Consider the following 18,958-nt stretch of genomic DNA (forward strand, 5'->3'; position numbering starts at 1 on the left):
CTGTCTGATGTCTGTGCAGCACACATGAGAGAATGCATCAGCGTCTGCTAAGTAATGAAAACACCCCCTTCGGCTGAGCTCCTCCTGAGCATGTGATAATGAAGGCTTGATTCACATGATGACCTCCACAAATGTCTATCCTCCTCGAAACAATGATGTCAACTGTATTTCTTTGTTGTTTTGTTTTTACACTGAACCTTAAAACCCTCACGTCGTAATGCAGGTCAAAATTGACCCGTTTCAAAGTTTGAAAATGTGGAAAAAAAACATATATTTTCACAGTGAAACTTCTGATGTCCACATTTTCAACATTTTTTGGGAAATTTTTGAAATTTTTTGGGTGGAAAAAAGAAATGTTAAAAATGTTTCTTAAGAACATTCACAAAAAAAAAATCAACCAAAATCCAGCGAATTTCGCTGGATTTTGGTTGATTTTTTTTGTGAATGTTCTTAAAGAATATATTAGAAATTTTATAGATATATATGTAATCACTTTAGATACTTTTAGGATTTTTTTGGAAGATTTTTACAAATTTTTTGAAAATATTTACAAGAATTTTCTCGCCACATTTGGGGGATTTTTTAAAATAAAACTTTGAAGGGAAACTTCTAAGGAATTATTGGAATTTTCTACCATAAGGTTTTGCAAAGTTACAGAAATTTGGGGAATTTTTTTTTTTGCAGAATTTTTGGATTTTTTTTCAGATAAGGAAACAAAATTTTTTGGTGCCCATAAATGAAGACAGCAGGAGGGTTAATATTTGGAATAGACATTTGTGAACCTGGGGAAATGAAATCTGGCTGCATTTACTTAACAGATAAAAATAATTTGATTTCAATTCTGCCTTCGTCACATTTTGGCCTTTGTCAGTTGTTGTCCTCTCTCCTCTTCCTCTGTCAGTCTGCTCTTTTTAACAACCCTCCATACTGGCTGTGTAGGTCAGCGCTGAAAGGGGTCGGCAGAGCAGCATGATCGATATGGACACACAAACCCCAACGCTTGCTGTGTGTACAGATCAGCTGACCCAATAGAAAGCAGCTTGCTGTGTCTCTTTCTCTCTGGTCTCCAGCCCTCTGATCTCTGTGTTATACACTGCATCTTTATGTACTGCAATAAAGTACATACTTGTGTGTGTCTTGGTGTGAGATGTCTATTTGTGATTGCTGCTTTTCTGTTCTCTGTGCTTTGTTTTTGTGTAAAAAGGCAGCTTTGCAGCTGGATTGATTCAAGGGCATTTGGTTGTGTTTTCATTTATTTCAGCATTCAGTTCAGAAAAATGAAAACACCCTTTCCTTCTTTGCTACAGCAGGCTGTTGAGCCGTGCACATTGTGTTCTCCGTGTCTTTATGTGCGGCACAGCCAGCCCTTAATGCCACTTTTAATTCAGGTTCAGTTGTGTCTGAGTGCATGCGCCAGTTGCATAATACCACTGACCTTGATCATTGTGTTGATGTCTGTCAAACCCAGTGAATGTTCTGCTGCTTCAGCTCCAGTCTCTCAAACAGGAAAATTCACCTTAAGTTACAGAACTTGTCTGTGACAGTCAAACGTAAAGGCATGTATCAAAATAAACTTAGTGAAATATTTCTTTTAACATGGATTTGCCAGAAGCAGCTTTCACTATTATATATATAATTTGTAAAATAAGATGGATTCGTGTCAGAGGGTCATTTTGAATGATTTTGAGAAACATTCTTCTTTTTCCAGCTTATTTCTGTTCCAAAATCAATAACAGGGTGAGTCAACATTAGCGGTTGGTTCTAGATACATATTTTGGGCAATTAAATATATAAATCTGGTGCAGTTTGGAAACTGCTTGATTTAACTATGCAAAGAAATCCACAGAGAAATGCAATAACCTGCATAATTAGCAAATACAACAATACATATGTTTCAGTAACTCATGCTGTGAGGTGAAGATTTGCATTATGTAATTCTGTTTTGTGTCAGACGCTACTTGCTTTGTACAATTACTGCTACTGTCTTTATTAGAAAAAGGTATTGGACTTACTCAGTTTCTCAGCCCAGAGCTGCTCAGGCTGGAATTTGACTAATTAATGTGGCTCCCTGAGGAGTTCATGTGAAAACAAGAGGTCATATAATTATAGCCCTGGGGAAAAACCCCTGAGCTGTATGTGTATGTTTGTAATGTAGAGTGTGTGTATATGTGGGACTATTTCAGTTTGTTTGCCACCCATGCTCTGTGCGTAGCCAGATGTCCTGACGAGACTCTGTTTTGTGAGGTTTTGTTTGCATGCTCAGCCTTTTGTGAGTTCAAGAATTGACCTCATTCACTTTCATTATTTGCCAGTATGATGAAATTGGGCTTAAAGTCTTCTGGCTGAAGTCTTCAAATGAGAAACTATACACCTCACCTTGGGACCGTTGTACAATACAGCTAAATTCTTCTGTGTGGAAGAAATAACTGAAAAAAACAAAACAAAACCCCAATTTCCCTCATAGACTGAAATGAAAAAAATAAACAAATAAGAAAACTCTCAGGAGACAGCAATTCTGGCTCACTTAATCCAATCGAATGAGCTCTAAAGGCTGTGTTTATACAAGCTGCTACTACAGAAAACACCGTTTACTAAATCACTTCAATAAATCTGCTATCAAGAGTTTGTTTGTGTTTGTCAGTTGATACATCATTTAACTCTAATATGAAATAGCGTTTCCTCAACAAATCTTCATAACACCCCTCCACCTGTCCTCGCTTGGCACCTTCCGTGAGGGATGTGAATCCTAATTGGCTGTGCATAGTTTGTCATTTCCTGGTTCTAAAGTGAAAACAGGTGCAATGGAGAGGACAGCTAATAGACTCAGTCTTCCAGATAAAAATAAGTCCTAAATGTGTTACAGTCTGTGCATTTACTTTGATTGAAGGATTAATTCTGATGTATCTCTTCTTCACAGCATGTGGAAGGGCCTGAATGTGAACTGCACAGACAGCTCAGGATACACACCTTTACATCATGCTTCACTCAACGGACACAGGTAAGACTGCAAACGCTCTCTGAGTTTTTATTACTGAGGAGAAATTACTCACAAATCCAAGGGCTTCACAGTACAATTTCAGGGATGAGAATATTCCGCGGATCCGCGGAATTCCGAGTTTTTTTCCGCCGAAAGTATAGTTTTTGTGAATCGTGTAAATCCGTTGAGAAAATTGTAGGGGGGTAGGGGTAGGCAAGCGGCCGGCCGACGCGTCGCGAGCCGAGGCTTGTGATGGCCATCCCGCCGCCGACATCTTTCGGCAACGCGCATTGCAAAATCAGATACAGCTGTGAGAACGGAAATCGGCATTGCTATCTGTAAACATCTCTCGCTGTTTATGTTAATGACAACATCCGCCTATTTTCGGGGGGGGGGCTTCGGCAGACGTTTTCAGAGTTTTTTTTCCATTTGTCATTCTCATCCCTGCAATTTGAAACATACATAAAGTTGAGTATATTATATGTGTGGACTGTATGCTTTTATGTTTGAATCAAACTAACAAGTAAAAACACAAATATTAAATTTACAATTACCAAAAACAGAAAAGCCACAGCATGTCAGATGTTTCTCATTTTTGGTTAATGACGTCAGAATTGATTTTTATCAATTTTTTTTAACTGGTTGACGAAACTATCTGTACCCTGAACAGCTCAAACTTTTTGTGCACTTTTGACTAAATTTAACCCTTTTACTAAACAAAACAACAGGACTGATAATGAATAAGTTTATCTTGAAGTCAGAAAACTATAAGCAAGCTGCATTTGTATTTTTTTGTTCACTGTCACATGATTTATTCTTGGGTATAATATATAAAATTAAGAAACAATCTCTTCTGTAGTTGTCCCATGAGCTCTAATCTATAACTTTAATGAATGGAATCAAGTCACTTTGATGCATTGATGTCATTTCAGTCACAGAAAACTGCACTGTATGATTATACGAGTTGAACTGGTCATTGAAAGCTATTTTAACCATTAAAAAGAAATGGATTGGTTATAGTCTGTGGCACAGAGCAGGTATAATAATGCAGAAACATACACTGGACCAAAGAGATCAAAGCAGTCGTATATAAGGTGGGTGATACCATTTTAACCAACATCACACACCTGTCTGTGGACAAACCTGTACTAAATTATTAGTTTATTTTTAGCCACTTAGAGGCAGTAGACATAATTAGGAACATAACACTGACATTTTGTCGCTATCATCACCTTAGTTAAGAGGGTGAACTTGTTACTAACAGGGTCGCTAATCACACATACTGCAGTTATCGACCAACGTTGTCGTTATTTGGAGTCAGCCACTTGCCTAATGTAAGTCCAATAGTCTCTGTTACCTTTGGTTTGGCTCTGATAAATGCTCCACAGCTACTTCCTTATTATAGTGCTGAGCAGGTAATGTGCATGTGAGGTCTTAAGACTTGTATTTTTGTTGAGAAGAGCCGGTTGTAGCAACCGAAAATTACTTCGTTTACTAATTAAAGTTGCGCGTTAGACGGCTAGCAGCTAGCTAAACACGGAGATGGGACACCCTTTAAAGGCTGTCGGTGTTTAATAGAGCAAATTTATCCGTTCTGAAATGTTGAACTAGTCTTAATTTTACTCTTACAGTCGGCTAATGTAAGTTAGATAGCCGCACAAGAATAAACACCGTCTTTTTTCAAAATCTAAAAAGTTAGCCATCCAGGCTAACTGAGAGCTAGCAGCCGTGTTTGCAGGGTAACAATCAGTGACACCTGCTGCTGACCAGAGGAGGCTAAAGCGGGAAAATGGCACAGTTTGTGGTTTTCGAGCAATGTGGAGCGACAGATAACAAAGAAAATAGGTTTTGCACCTGCACTAAGCAGTTGTGAATGTACAGCAGCTAATCCTGTCATTTTGCCTGAGGAAAGTAACCCCAGTCTGACTGTGGAGTTAACAAACGGAGCCTTGCTGCCTTAAGAAGCCGCTGCAGCTCAGCTCTGCACTGTGTTCACATTTTATGCTACTAGTAGGTTTTGTATTGTGGCACTGCTGAATTTTTCCAGAAAATGTCCTTGTAATGGTTGGTGGTTCCTCGAGAAGATGACATTATCTACTGGGGGAAGTGTGGTTCGTCTGTCAATGTTTTTTTAGTCTGAAAAAGTCCTAATTCACTCAGAATTTATGGGTATATTTATTACTGTTGTTATCTGTTCAATCCAAGATAGTGAGGAGCTAGAAAGCCTTGTGCTATGGATTAATTTATTCCATCTGACTGTGAAACTGGCACCTGGTGGGAGTTTATTATAGGCTCATTATTATGACCTTGTCGTCATGTGATCTGATCGTTATTAGAAAATTAAAGATTAAAACCACTTTAAATAGAAATTAAAAAAACAAATGTCTTCAGAATGACTTCCTTTTAAGGAGAAATAAATGAATGTGTGTGTAGATTGACACAGCACATTTCTGAATTAATTTAATTACTTCTACTACAGATTTTAGAAACCATGTATTTTCAAATCAAGTTCAGTGACAACAGTCACAGAATTTGCATCATGTTAAAACAGTCTTGTACTGTTGGGTGGATAAATTTGTTATCAAAAATAGCCTACATTACAAAATTGAGGCTTTAATACATGCAGGATTTGATTGTCTTAATCTGAACAGCACTAAAGTACAGCTCACTTTCTTCACCTGGGCCTGCTGAGAAATCCGTTACACAGTTTGGATAAGCTGCAAGCCTGACCGCTATCCCAGTTTGGCGGAACTGAAGGATTAGTCCTGTGTTTTGGGGGCAATTATGTGGATTTCCTTCTTCAGATCAACTGAGAAAGGAAGGGAGAAGTGAGGGAGAGAAAAATGCAGCCTCGGAGTAAAAATTAGGGCGCCAACAAAAAGCTCCAGAGGAGTGATTTAACGTTTAGGTGGGAAAGTGAAAAGAGAACTGGCAATTACGATATAGAAGCAAGAAGACTTGGCAACAGATAGAGCTGTATTCAGAGATTTGTTCTTTAGGCTGTGTCTGAATTACATTTTTGAGATCATTTTAACTCTGTGCTGTTTTTTTTGTCACATTAAAAAGCCTTTTGGTGACGCTTTAAGCTCATGTTGCAAGATTAATCTGTTAAGTGAGAAGTTGAAGATTCTCATAGTTGACCCTGGGATCATCCCAGTGTGATTCTACTGGCACTTAAAGTTGACTCAATTATATGGAAAATAGAATAAAATATTGAAATTAACTAAGCAGTTCATTAAGCATCTCAGCGCTGCTTTCACCCATGCTATTGGGAGAGGTTTTGCCATTCTGTCTCCTCTGTTTCTCCTGACATTTTGAATGCAAATGAAGCACTTCACCTTTCCTCTTCAGCTGTTGGTGACAACTTCAGCAGGAGTTCTTTTAATATAAAACAGTGTTGGTCACATTACTCTTAAGATTTTCAGCACAAACCCAACTCTGTTATTCATCACTTTATTCATTTGTGTAATTGAAATCACCTAATTTGAGGGGAGATAAGGTAAAAGTAGCTTTTTATCAGTCATTTTTTGTTTTCCAGAGGAACTACTTCTTCCAGTGCCTCCTTCACTAGCTGATTTCCTGAATATTCACCCCTAGGCTCATGTAAATCCTTGAATGACCTAAGCTTTGCTTAAGTAAGGTCTTGCAGGAGGAGCCAGTTTGTTTCTGACCAAATCACAGGTTGAAAACTTTCATAAAAGATGCAGTTCTGCAGATGCAGTCTGTTAGGGAAGGAGAAAACCTAAAATAACATGATGTTTTAACAGCAAAATTGAATTATGTAGCATACAGTAAAATACAAGTGACGTTCATTTACATTTACATGCATTGATATAAAGTTTTTTAATAGAAAAAGTAAAAAGCTGCCCCAGGATTTTGAAGCAAAGCTTATGAAGTGGGCTTCATTGCTTTATTTTGCAACTTACTGTGAATTGCAGAATTTGCAACAAACATGGATTTAAAATTTCTGATTAAAATATGATTAACCAAAGAGACCTGGAACAAAAACAAGGCACCTGTGTTAGTCAGTGGAGTTCATTTAGGCTTCAGATGAACAGACAAGAAGCAAAAAGGAATCAAATTCAAATTTATAAATGATGGCAAAGAATTTACCTGTAGAGCTTTCTTTCTTTTGTTTAACATAACATAACTGCAGAATGGTGAATATTTTATCTGTTACAAAAGCAAGATTTTTTTTTTTGACATGCAGTTTAGCGAGTTATCACCAAGGTTACAGTGAGTTCTGCACCAACTTTAATAATGCTTTTGAATTCCTTCTTCAGTGACAAAGCAAATACTCTGCAAAAATATCCCTGCTGGAAAGCAATTAAGTACATTTACTAAAGTTTCTGCTTCTTTTGATGTTACTTGATGTGATGGAGTAACTTTACATTGCAGTACTGAACTACCGTCATTAATGTGGCGGTTGTGGCTTTTTGGGTCATGCTAATTTTGCACTCCTCACCTCTGTGGTAGAGATATGTCCCAGGCAGCTAATTTATGGCTTTACTTTCAGTCAGACTTGAAAACAAATGTTCCAAGTGACTCACGTAACAATCGGCTTGATTTGGAAAGCTGCAGGGAGCTTCCACTAATTGCACCCCGCTAAATGCTGTTTCCCCAAATCTCTACATCAGAGGTGAAGAGTGCAAAGTTAGCGTGACACTTGGAGCCACAATAGCAGGATCTGACTGCTTCTTCCACTGGTGAAATTAATGAATTGTGGAGCATGTTTGAGTTTTATTTTACAAAAAAAGTAAAATTTGTGCAATAGGGTTAATTTTTTTTTTGATTTGTTTCTCTCAAGGGAAGGTGACAGCATACGATAATATGGATTTCAGGTCTTATCTCCCAGCACTGCTTCTCTCCCCCCCCCTCTGTCTAACTATTTCTATTCTGCCATCTCCACATCTGTTGATTTATTGATCTGTATGTGTGTGTATCTGTCTGTCTCTCAGGGAGGTGGTACTGAAACTGCTCCAGTTTGAAGCCTCCACAAATGTGGCTGACAGCAAAGGTTGCTTTCCGCTGCACCTGGCTGCCTGGAGGGGAGATGTGGACATCGTTCGTATCCTCATCCACCACGGCCCTTCGCACTGCCGTGTCAACCAACAGGTAAACACAGTAGTCCTGCTCGCACCCCTTTAAACACCTTCACCTTCAGCATAACCTTGACATCTACTCTTTCTTAGAACTCCATTATGTCTCTACTCTGTCCAGCATAAGGCAACAACCCCCACTCTACAGTAGTCTTAACGGATAAATACTGCAATATGGGAAAGGAAGGAGGCTGTCAGTTAACTGTAGAACCTGAGTTCATGCCAGACACTGACTAAAATCCTCCCTGCTCAGCTACCTTTTAGCAAGACATTCTGCCCTGAGCTTGTGTTTCCTTGTGATCCAAATAAATGTGACTTAAAGACCTAATGCTTAAAACTGCTTTCAGTTCTGTGCACTGTTTCAATTCTGGCACTGACTTTTCACCTTTTTCTATTAAAGGTTAATTCACTGGGCTTAACTGCGAATACATAAAACTTAATGACTGCGCTACTGCAGGTCAAAGGAGCTACTTTGCTATTTTTGTGTCACTACCTTCCAGAGAAAGAAGCTATATATAAAGCAAGCCTTTAAATCATGAGGAACCACAGAGTAGCTCCCTCAAAAGCCCGCTACACACCATTTACATGTCAAATGGTGAAATTGCGGTTGAAAGAAGTGCATTCCCAGTATGCCGCTCTGCTCCAGATAAATGAAGTCTTTCTTTATTTTTGAGAACATATAAAGCAGTGCTGCTGCAGGTTGTGTCATTATGGCTGCTGTCCAACAGAGCCGATCTTTTACAGTTTGCAGTGATCTCTCTCTGACAGGCTGGTGAGTGTTTCAGCTCTGGGAGCGTTCAGCCTGACACTGCTGACATTCCTCATCAGCAAAATGACCTTTTTCTCCTACCACACTCTTTTTCTGTCCATCTTTGCTCACAGCATATTGATGATGTCACATCTCAATGATGTGCTGCAAACGGTGTAAAGGAAGTAGTATTTAATCAAAAGTGTTGGCTACAATGTTAATGACAAAGATGTCTTTTTTTTCAGTATACAGTGTAGTAATGGACCCCCCAGGTTATTGGAGCGTTATTTACTCTGCCTAATAAGCACATTTTCCTCTGTTACCATTAGCCAAATCATTCCCTCCGAGAGTTGTTAGAGCCTAATTGTTTGCAGTAATAAATGATGTCCCTTGCCCCTGAAATGAAGAGGTTTGTCAGCAAGTGAACTTGGGTAATTTACTTTTTACCCCGTCAATGATTTGTTGAGATGAGTGAGCTGCTGTGCAGGCAGTGTGGACACACACTGAGTGGAAGCTGCTGATGGAGAAGATACTGCACCTAAATGCTTACTTCTACAGACGGTCAATGTGTATTTACATACCTCTTGTACCGCTTTCATCTTGCGATACACAGCACAACATATTCCACTTATTTGGGCATCCATGTTTACAAGTTGTGTTTTATTTAGTGGTTTCTTAAATTTTCTAGTTTCTCTATTTTGGCAAACCCTGAAGAAGCAGCCTGTCTCTGTTGTTTCTGTGTAGGAGGCGAGACTTGTTAGCTATAAGGCATAATTTTCCAGTCAAACAAAGCTGACAATAGACAAATTAATGCTATTGTGTCAGCATTTCGTGCAGTGTGCAAATAAAACCGACAGAGGATGCGTTCATGTGCTGCCAACATCTACAAAGATAGCTGTGGGCTCATCACAGCTGGCCCCTTGAGCAGCTGATTTTCTTGACCGAAAGATGTGTTAATAGTATTGAACTCTTGTGTAAAGTGTTTAATGAAGCTTGGCTGTTTAAGGAAACATTTTCTTCTAATACTGAGCAGGTACTGTTGATGTTTAGGCTGATGGGTGATATTGAATGTAATGTGATGGATGGTATAATCCTGTTTGTGGCAGGTTTGGAATAGTATGCTGCTCTTGATTTGAAGTTCATAACTTATGCAAAATAACTTGGTAGTTTCTCTTATTTTGTCGCTTTTCTGTTAAGTGATTCCGATCCTAAAAGCTAGAGACAGTTTTGTTGGTTATTCATGCAAAAGAAGCTGACAATGTCCTTGCTGAATATTGTGAAATATGCATGCATTATTCAAAAATTAAAATACCTGTAGAGTTTAAAAAATATTTTTGAAGTATGATTTTTGGTCTACCTTAATGGTTGTTCTCCTTGAGAATGCAACTCAGTAAATAATTAACCTGTAAAGCACAATTAAAACTGTGTACTAATAAGAACTAGCAGTTCAAGTTCCATGTTTATGAGAACGAAACTACCAGAATGTAGCTGCAGCGACTGTAAGGTGCATGCTGCCAGATGTGATCGAGTTACTGTCATCAGTCATAAAGTGTGTAGATAAGCCAAAGTAACAGTTATTCAAATGCTGTGTGTTGTGTTCCCTGCTCCAGCAAAAGAAATAAAGGCAAGTGATGTCCCTTTGCCTCTCATTACTGCAGTTAGTTCATACAGTAAAGACAAATTAGCAGCTACGTGATAGGAAAGAGTACAGATACCTAGCATAAAACCCTACCAAGGTTAGGAACTGTGGATCGGGAAAGGTAGCAGGACTCTTTACATAATTATGATAACTTAATAGAAGAGTTGAGTCTCCAAGATTGACAATGTGATGTTAATGAGAGAAAGACTCATTTATTAAACTTAACTTGAATGTGTTAGTTATGGACAAATGTGTGCAGAAGTGTTTGTGATAGTAACCATATGTGACCTCCAGACTGATTCTATTCTATGTTGAAAAGCAGGCAGTAATCGATCCTCCTGCAGATGTTTTGATCCAGAGTGCACAGAATAGAGGGGCTCTATAGTGAAATAAGGTTTTACCCATTTCAATATTAAAATAAATAAATAAATAAATAAATAAAATCAATGTATGACGATCAGTGTTATTGTGGCGGGCCACCACAAATCAGTAAATGCATGAAAAACACTAATGCCATCAGACTTTTTTTCCAAGTAGTGTCTGACACCTCTGCGAATATATTGACAATTGCTGGTTGCTAGAAAATTTCACATATATTCTGGCTTGAAAAAAATACTTTTGGTTTGGCTTAAACATAAGCTTGTACTTATGTACACCTGTGAAATAAAAGGGGAGAGAGACTGTTTATTTACACTCTGATGTAACACCACTCTTGTTAAATCATCTAATTACATCCTTCAGTCTCCTTGTATCACATATCTCACCTTGGGCCTTGTTTATCTACATGCTGGCTTTATCTTCCCTCTTGCCATCAGCTTCCATCTTCCCCTTTATGATAAACTCTGGTGTATATACTATGACACAGCTCATGTTTTGGCTTTGTGGACTGTTGCACACATTCACCAACACACAGAAACTCAGCAAACCTGCTCTTAAAAAATCTTGAATGTATAGGGTTTTTTTTCCCCTCAAGCATCCCACTTTGCAAAATATTGGTTTAGAACCAATTAAACTGAAATTGCGGTACTTGCGCAGTTCATTCTGCTTTACGCTGCATGTTTCTACTGTAGTCTTGCCGTCGTGCATTGTCAGTACGAGGGTACAGTTGTTTTCAGGTTGCAGGCATAAATCAGTAAGATTTATGGCGTGTTTGTGTGCTTACGATGCCTAAGCTCCATATTTTCCCAGTGTCTGTCAAGTCGGCAGTAGAGAGCAAGGCTTGCATACATTAGTCAGGGTGATATACTCAGTCTCACACACACTCACACCCATCATCGAGACTTACAGCAGCAAGCCATTGGCTGCACATTACCCCATTCTCAATAATATTACTCTGCCCACGCACACCATTGCTTGTGTCAGAGGTTGAGTGTGTGTGTGCAGCTTAGTTTTATTGGGCCTCTCTGGGGACGCAGTCTTTGCTTTAATAACTTCTTTTATTCCCGAAATGGTGGAGAGAAACTCTGCATTCACCCTTACTTTTACACGAGGTGACAAATAGTGACACGTGTGGGAAAAAGACACAGAAGGAAGCTGTAATGAGTGTGAAAGGTCCTGAAATTTTCAAGAAAGGCGAAAGAAGGTTGACAGAAATAGGGTAGCGGAAATGTGTAGGTGGGCCGGTTCCACTCTGCAGCCAATAGAGGATTATTCGAGGTTAGTGGATGTTATTAGTTGGCGGTAAACCAGTTCCAGCCCACTGTTTATTGTCTAATTGGTCCCAGTAGTTCTCATTCACAGCTGTTTTTGTTTATTATGGGAGCATGTGTGTATGAGAGAGGTGGAGGCTGCCTGACTGGAGAGGATGATTATACGTATTGTGTGTGTGTGTGTGTACGCGGGCATGTTTATGTGTGTATATGTGTGAGAGACAGTGAGACAGTGATTGATAGTGAAAGATTGCTTGTTTACTCAAGGCTTGCACTCTGCCTGCAAGGCCAAATGCATGTTTTGAGGACTGACACGTTGCTTGTTGTGATCTCTCTTTCTCCCACTCAGACTGACTCATGAATTGCTGGCTATCTTAACGTCTGCATGTAAAGAAAAGTCAGGATTTTGCTTGATTTTTGTATTTGTTTTGTGGATAGCTGAGGTGAAATCGTCTACACTTGGGGCTTAAATCAACTCTCACAAAGAAGCTCTACCTTGACTTGTTATTGCAGCCAGCCAGTGATGAATTTCTACCACATCCTTTAAAAGAATCTAAGAGTCCCACAGTGTCTGTTACCTGTATTGAACTGAAATGAACTGGAAATGATGAGAGAGACGGGACTGATAAGCCTTCTTCCAGTGTCTGAAGCAGACAGATTATTGCACCTCCCAAGCAAAATTGCACAGTGACAAAAACTCTGTTGCAAAGGCTGTAATTTTTTAAGCCTTTTTCATGGAGGCATGCTTTGACAAAGAGTCGATCTGACGTTGATCGACTCTTAATCGTGCACCTCCCAATCACCTGACTGATCGCTTTGTTTGTCGATGTGCTTGTTTTGTTCTGAAGCGTTTACTTGAGAGTCTGTGCACACATCTTGTGTCTGAGTGAAGCCAGGCCATGTCCGCTGTATCAATACTCTGGACCGAGGAATGTGATACTGGCCAGTCCTGCTTCCTGAAAAGAGTAGTGAAATACCTTCCCTATAAGCCCTGTTTGATTTTACCTGTCTGTTCTTCAGATTTTGTGGAGAGATCCCTGTAATAAAATATGCGTACATCATCACATAATGGAAATTTTCTTCTTCTGCTACTTGGTTAATTCCTCCCATTCATTAAGCTCTAATTGCACATCATAGTATAACCATATATTACATTTATTTTGGTCACTTTATTTCATGCGTTGTACTTTTGAAAACATCAGATCCAGACGACAGCCTGTAAGCAAATGTAGATACCATGAGAACAACACTGTGAATTGAAGTTTCTTACTATAAAAAGTTTCTGTTTGGCAGCTGATTAAATTATGAGACCCCTGGTGCATATTTTTGTAGTTGCAGAACTCATAATGTTAAATAAATTACACAACATAGTCTAAATTAACTATATACATGAATATTTAACATGATAAAATATTTACTTTAATGAATTGCCAAGCAAGTTTATCGTTTCAAATTTATTTTCCTCGTGTGGAACCAATTGATTTGTGTAAGGGAGAAAATCAGCATAAAAGTCCAGACAATAGGCAGCTGTAGTGTTACAAACCTTAGTTAGTCAGCAAACACACAAAACTTGCAGTGTAGTCCTATAAAACGTGCTATTGTGGTTTACTGTAAAAGACATGGTGTAGTTTTAGTGTTTGCTACATGTATATATTAAAGTGTAAGACATTTCCAACTCTGTTATATGTTGCTCTGAACAGTCTGGGGCATTGCTCTGAAAACTTCTGGCCTCAAGATTTGAACCAGCAGTGTTTACAATAACAAACATCCAGGCAGAGTATATTATTAACTGACTAATGATGACACTTTTTACCTTGAGATACTTGCCCAGAGAAAAGCTGAATGATAAAAATTGCTTTGCTTGTGTCAGATCGTGGCATTGTGAGGGACAGTTGTGTCCTGCAGACTCGGCCGCTGATGTAGAATAGATGTGATGTGAGCGTGTGGGAACCAACGCACAACCTGTGGGCTGCTTTGTTTGGAGGAAACCTCTGGACTTTAAGGGTTATTGTATGTGTGTGGGTTACTGACTATGTCAAATATGTAACGCTACTTGGCAGATACATTCCAGCAATGTTTTCTTTTCTAACAGCAGAAGGATGCTGGCTTGTACTACTCCTTTTTCCCTCTTATCCTCCTCCCTTTTTTTATTCACCTTCATTCTCCCGAAGGAGATCAGCAGCATAACTCAGGAAACATCATAAGAAAAGCAGACCATTCACCAGCACAGCCTTCTGGAAGCTTAAAGACTGTGTGAACTAAGGCAAAGGTAATGGGTCATAAGGTCATTCTCCTGCTGTGTCTTTCCACGAATATCTCTCTGTGTTTGTGCCTGTATAGATTCACCTTACAGTCTTGGTAATCCTATGCCCCGTCATGCACACATGTTGCTACCACACAAGAAAATGAAACCATATGTTTCCTGATGATCAACACAGCCTCTCTGAGGAACATATTACTACTGCGAGAAACCGCCCTGGGAAAGTCCTCACTCAAACGTCGGCCACTGTCGTGCCCACTGCTGCCAAAACACACACACAGCCACACTGAGCACATAGGATGTTGTCTTATGAGTAATCTCTTGGGAAAAATGTTGTGTCATATGTTTTCCACAGCCTGACTCTGTGTCTGCAGCGGGCTTTTAATTTAAAGTTCAGCAAACGAAAACTGATTCATCTCTCCATGAATCAAAACAAATTACAGCCCTGAGTGATTATTGCAAGCTGAAAGCAGATTGTGTGTGAGGGTGTTAATTGGAAACATTGTAAAACGGAGTTCTAGGATTTTTCTTTGTGGTGCATGTGGTTCTTAATTGAAACCATAAAGGGATTCTCCTCTTTAGCGTGTCAACCCTGCAGGGAGGTCAGTTAAAATTGCAGCAGTAGACTGGCCTCCATGGAGCCATAAGGGCTTTGGTGTCTTGCTCAAGGGCACTTCAGCTGTAGAAATGCTTTGGAGACACAGGTCATTCATGTGCTTCTCTAAGCATCAGGCCAATCCTGCCGCCCCAAGTGTCAAATGGTCCACTTCAATAGAGTCCCACTGACATTTCATTTAATTGAGTCCTGTGCATCGTTTTATACGTAACTCTCACACAGTCAGGATTTATTTTTAGCTTTTAAAACACTGGTTAAGTGTTACAATATTAATGTTGTTTTGAAATATAAATGAAGGATATTTACTCCGCCAAGGAACACAGCGAAGTTATGTGACGATCGATGTACGTTTGTCTGTCCATCTGTTTGTCGGATTTGGATGAAATTTGCAGGGAAGGTCAGAAATGACACAAGGCTATTACAAGTAGAATTCCATCGCTTCAGACTACTTTACAGCCAACGGATTTACAGCCACCTGAATTTGTCGACTACATTGTGAAACTCTCTCCAAGAAATAAGAAGAATCTCTCAAAAATTTATGGTTTACTCTCAAAGACACACTCTATACACCTACCAACTCAAAAATGGGAAAAAGACGTATCCAAATCTTTTGACTCTGATTTTTGGACCCAAATCTGTGAAAACACATTTAAAATGACTAAAAACACCAACTTACAATTGATCCAATTTAAGGTGATTCACAGAACGCATATAACGCAATATAAACTGTATAAAATGGGCTTCTCACGCTCAGACACATGTACGCAATGCACCCAAAACATGACGGACACTTACTTTCACGCTCTGTGGCTTTGTACACCCGTCTGTCAATTCTGGGTAACAATCACGCAGAAACTCTCCAATATTTTGGACTGCGGGATTCCACATTCCCCGAACGTTTGCCTAATTGGTGATCTAACGCAAACAGCCCTTCCAGACATTCATATCCAACCCACACTTGCAGCTATCGCCATTGCCAAAAAGACAATTTTAGTTAACTGGAAAGATAAGAAAGCCCTCAACATCACCCATTGGCTGAACCTCCTCACAGAACACATTTCACTAGAGAGAATATCTGCTATCAGAAAAAACCATTTGGACTCCTTCAAAGAAAAATGGTCTCCATTTATTAAATCAATAAATATTAATCTATAGCCTCCGCTTGTATGTGGGCGTATGCCATTTCCCTCATAAAATTGTAATTATTATTCTGTCTGTGTGTATGGTCTGACTTCTCTCTGCTTTATTTCAGCTTATTAACCCTCTACCTTTTTAAGTAGGATGGCACCATGGACTTCAAGGCTGTGTGCATACACTGGTGGTGTCCCTTCCCTATTGCTCTTGGGGTTGCTCTCTGGCTCTGCGGGGCCTGCGTGGCTCGGGCCCCTCTGCCTGGGGGTGGGTGTCCCCGGTGTCTCTCCCTTTGAGTCCTGGGTCTGCTGGGTTTGTGCGCTCTCCTGGGGCCTTGGGGGTGGCGGCGGCTGGTCTCTTCTGGGGCGCCCTGGCTGGCCCTGGGGTTTGGGGTGTGTCGGCCCTCCGGTCGCTCCCCTGTCCTTTCCTGCTCTGCTTCCCTCCTCCTCCCTCCTCTCCTGCCTGGCCGCTCGTCCTCGTCCCTCTCCCTCCCCTGGGGGGGCTGGGGGCCCTCCGCTGCCTGGGGGTCTGGCATGGGGGCCGGGTGGTCTCTCTGGGGGGGTGGCTCTGGCTCATCCGGGCACAGGCCTTGGTACTTGCCTGTGTGCCGCCACTGGAGATAAATTTCTGCTGGCTGGGGGCTTCTGTCCGGGCCCGGTGCTGTCCTGGGGAGTAGTGGGGTGGGTGGGGTCTCGGTGGTGCTGCGGAGTGGGCGCCCTGCATCCTGGACGTGCCGGCTCCGGGGTGGGCGTGGGGGCTCATGGCCCTTGCTTCCTAGTGGTGCGGCCTGGTCCTCCCTCCGGGGCGGGGTGCTGCATGCGGCTGGCCCGTGGTGGGGCTGTGGCGCCTACCGGGGTGCTGCTCTAGCGCTGCGACTTCTGGGGGTTTCGGTGCTGGCCGGGCCGGTCGGGTTCGTGTGGGCTCACCTTGGCCTCTTGCCTCTGGGCTCTGGGGGCCCTCTGCATCAGTACCGGTGGTCTTACTACCTGTCTCCCCCGCTGCTCTCTCCTCATGGGCCGGATCCACACCAGACTGCCTCTTACTGTGCACTTCACACACTCCACACGTCACTGTATATAGTTAGTCTTAGGCACATATAGGGACACAACAGCTAGGGCCCCGAGAGCAGGTGGGGGCAGGAATGATGGGCTCTGTGGTGGGGCGGATGGCAGGGCTCTACGGCCTTGTCTCTTCCCCATCACCCTCTTGCTTGCCTCCCCTGCTCTCTAATTTCTTTTTAATGCACCACATACACTCACACCTTGGGGGTAGGTCTGGGACGGCTCGGGGAACTTGGGCCAGGGTAGGCTGCAGAGTAGCCATCCTCTGTGGTCCTCTGGCCCGCCCCCTGGACGCCTCGCCCAGCCTCCCCACTTTTAATGCACCACATGACACTCAGGGTTACACTATCACGGTGCAGGGATAATGTCTCCAGTCTGGGATCGGGAGACATATTAACAGGGAGTAATGGGGGGATCTCACTAATATGGCCTCACTGGTGGGACCCGGCCCCCTTATAGCTATGGTGTGGTGGGGGTGGACCATCATCCGTGTTGCTGTGGCTGGGGGGTCCCCGGGACCTGGGGGCTGCGGTCGGGGGGGGTTCTCCTGCGTGCCCGACGGGTCCGGGCAGGTGCGATGGCTCTTGGTGGGCTGCGGGGGCTGGATTGGCCGTCCTGGTGGGCGCTGTGGCTGTACTGCGGGCTGGTGGCATGTGGTGGCTCTGTCCTGGTGGGTTGTCAGGGCGCATTGCGGGGAGTGGGGGCCCTGGGTGTACTGCGCTCACCTGGGGCCTGGTGCGGGGGGGTATGCGGGGGTGCCTCCCTGTCGGCGTCGCCGGGCCCCACCACACTGTCCATTTTTACCCTCTGGACTCACATCGGGTCCCGGCTCCGATTTCCTCTGGCCGGCTCCCGGTGGCGGCCTGCCTTGTGATGGGCTGGTTGCCATCCCTTCGGTGGGCCGCTCGGCCCCTGTGTCTGGCTTCCTGGCTGTGTGGGGCCGTTGGCCCCCTTGGGGGAGGGAGAGGGGGTGGGGGTGGGCGGGTCGGGTGGTGGGGTGGGGGGTTTGGTGGGGACTGGGGTGGGCGGGGTTAGGGTTTGGGTGGCGGGTGGGTCCTCATGCCCCGGGCCACCTGGGTCGGTCTGGGCGCGCAGGGGGTGTCAGTAGCTGCTCCCTCTTGTTCTCCGGGTTCGCGTCGTTCACGGTGGCCCCGGTGGCTCTCTGGGGGTGCCGCCCTGTGGCTCCTACGGCCCGGGGGGAGGGATGCCCTGTTGACTTGGCCCTGCCTTGCCGTGACTGCTGTTCTGGGCTTCGGGGTTCTTCACACTTGCATGTTTGATCAGGTCTTGCCAGCTACTGCCGAGTCCCATTTCAGCGATTGATGGGTCCCGCCCGAATGTGCTGAGAATTTCTCCAGTCTCTACCCTAAACTCATTCTCTCTCGCACTAGTATCCTTTTCTGGCCTATTCTATTCTATTCTATACTATCAAGACACCCACAATTATGGTGCTCAGTACCATTTGTTCATTTATTATTGAATCTCTTTTTCTTTTGTGTTGGTTTGGTTTTCTTTTCTTTTTTCAAATTTTTATTTATTTATTTATTTATTTTTTTATTGATGGGCAATTAGTAGTTGGGCATAACACACCACCTTACAATCTTTAATTGCAATAGCAACGCCTGTTATTTTCTATCCCTGTTCATCCTGTTCGTCCTGTTCGTCCTGTCCAGTCTTTGTTTCCCCCACACATCACTGAGGTGTAGCACTGCCCTCCCTGGCTCATAATAGGGAATTCTAATAAAGAATATCTGCTTAGCTTTCAGGGAGGGCCGGTG

At 42.4% G+C, this 18,958-nt stretch overlaps 1 protein-coding gene across 6 annotated transcripts in view; it reads left to right on the forward strand.

The window, feature by feature from the left end:
- The window catches only part of anks1b (ankyrin repeat and sterile alpha motif domain containing 1B), a 269,926-nt gene that overhangs the window by 70,632 nt on the left and 180,336 nt on the right, over positions 1-18,958 (forward strand). For all 6 annotated transcript variants that reach the window (XM_055006381.1, XM_055006380.1, XM_055006379.1 and 3 more), the window contains exons 2-3: positions 2,918-2,998; positions 7,936-8,092. In XM_055006381.1, coding sequence (XP_054862356.1) covers positions 2,918-2,998; positions 7,936-8,092 — 238 coding nt within the window. The remainder of the gene's footprint in view (positions 1-2,917; positions 2,999-7,935; positions 8,093-18,958) is intronic.

This window comes from Amphiprion ocellaris, chromosome 21 (genome assembly GCF_022539595.1).
Source record: "Amphiprion ocellaris isolate individual 3 ecotype Okinawa chromosome 21, ASM2253959v1, whole genome shotgun sequence".
NCBI classification, from domain to species: Eukaryota; Metazoa; Chordata; class Actinopteri; family Pomacentridae; genus Amphiprion; species Amphiprion ocellaris.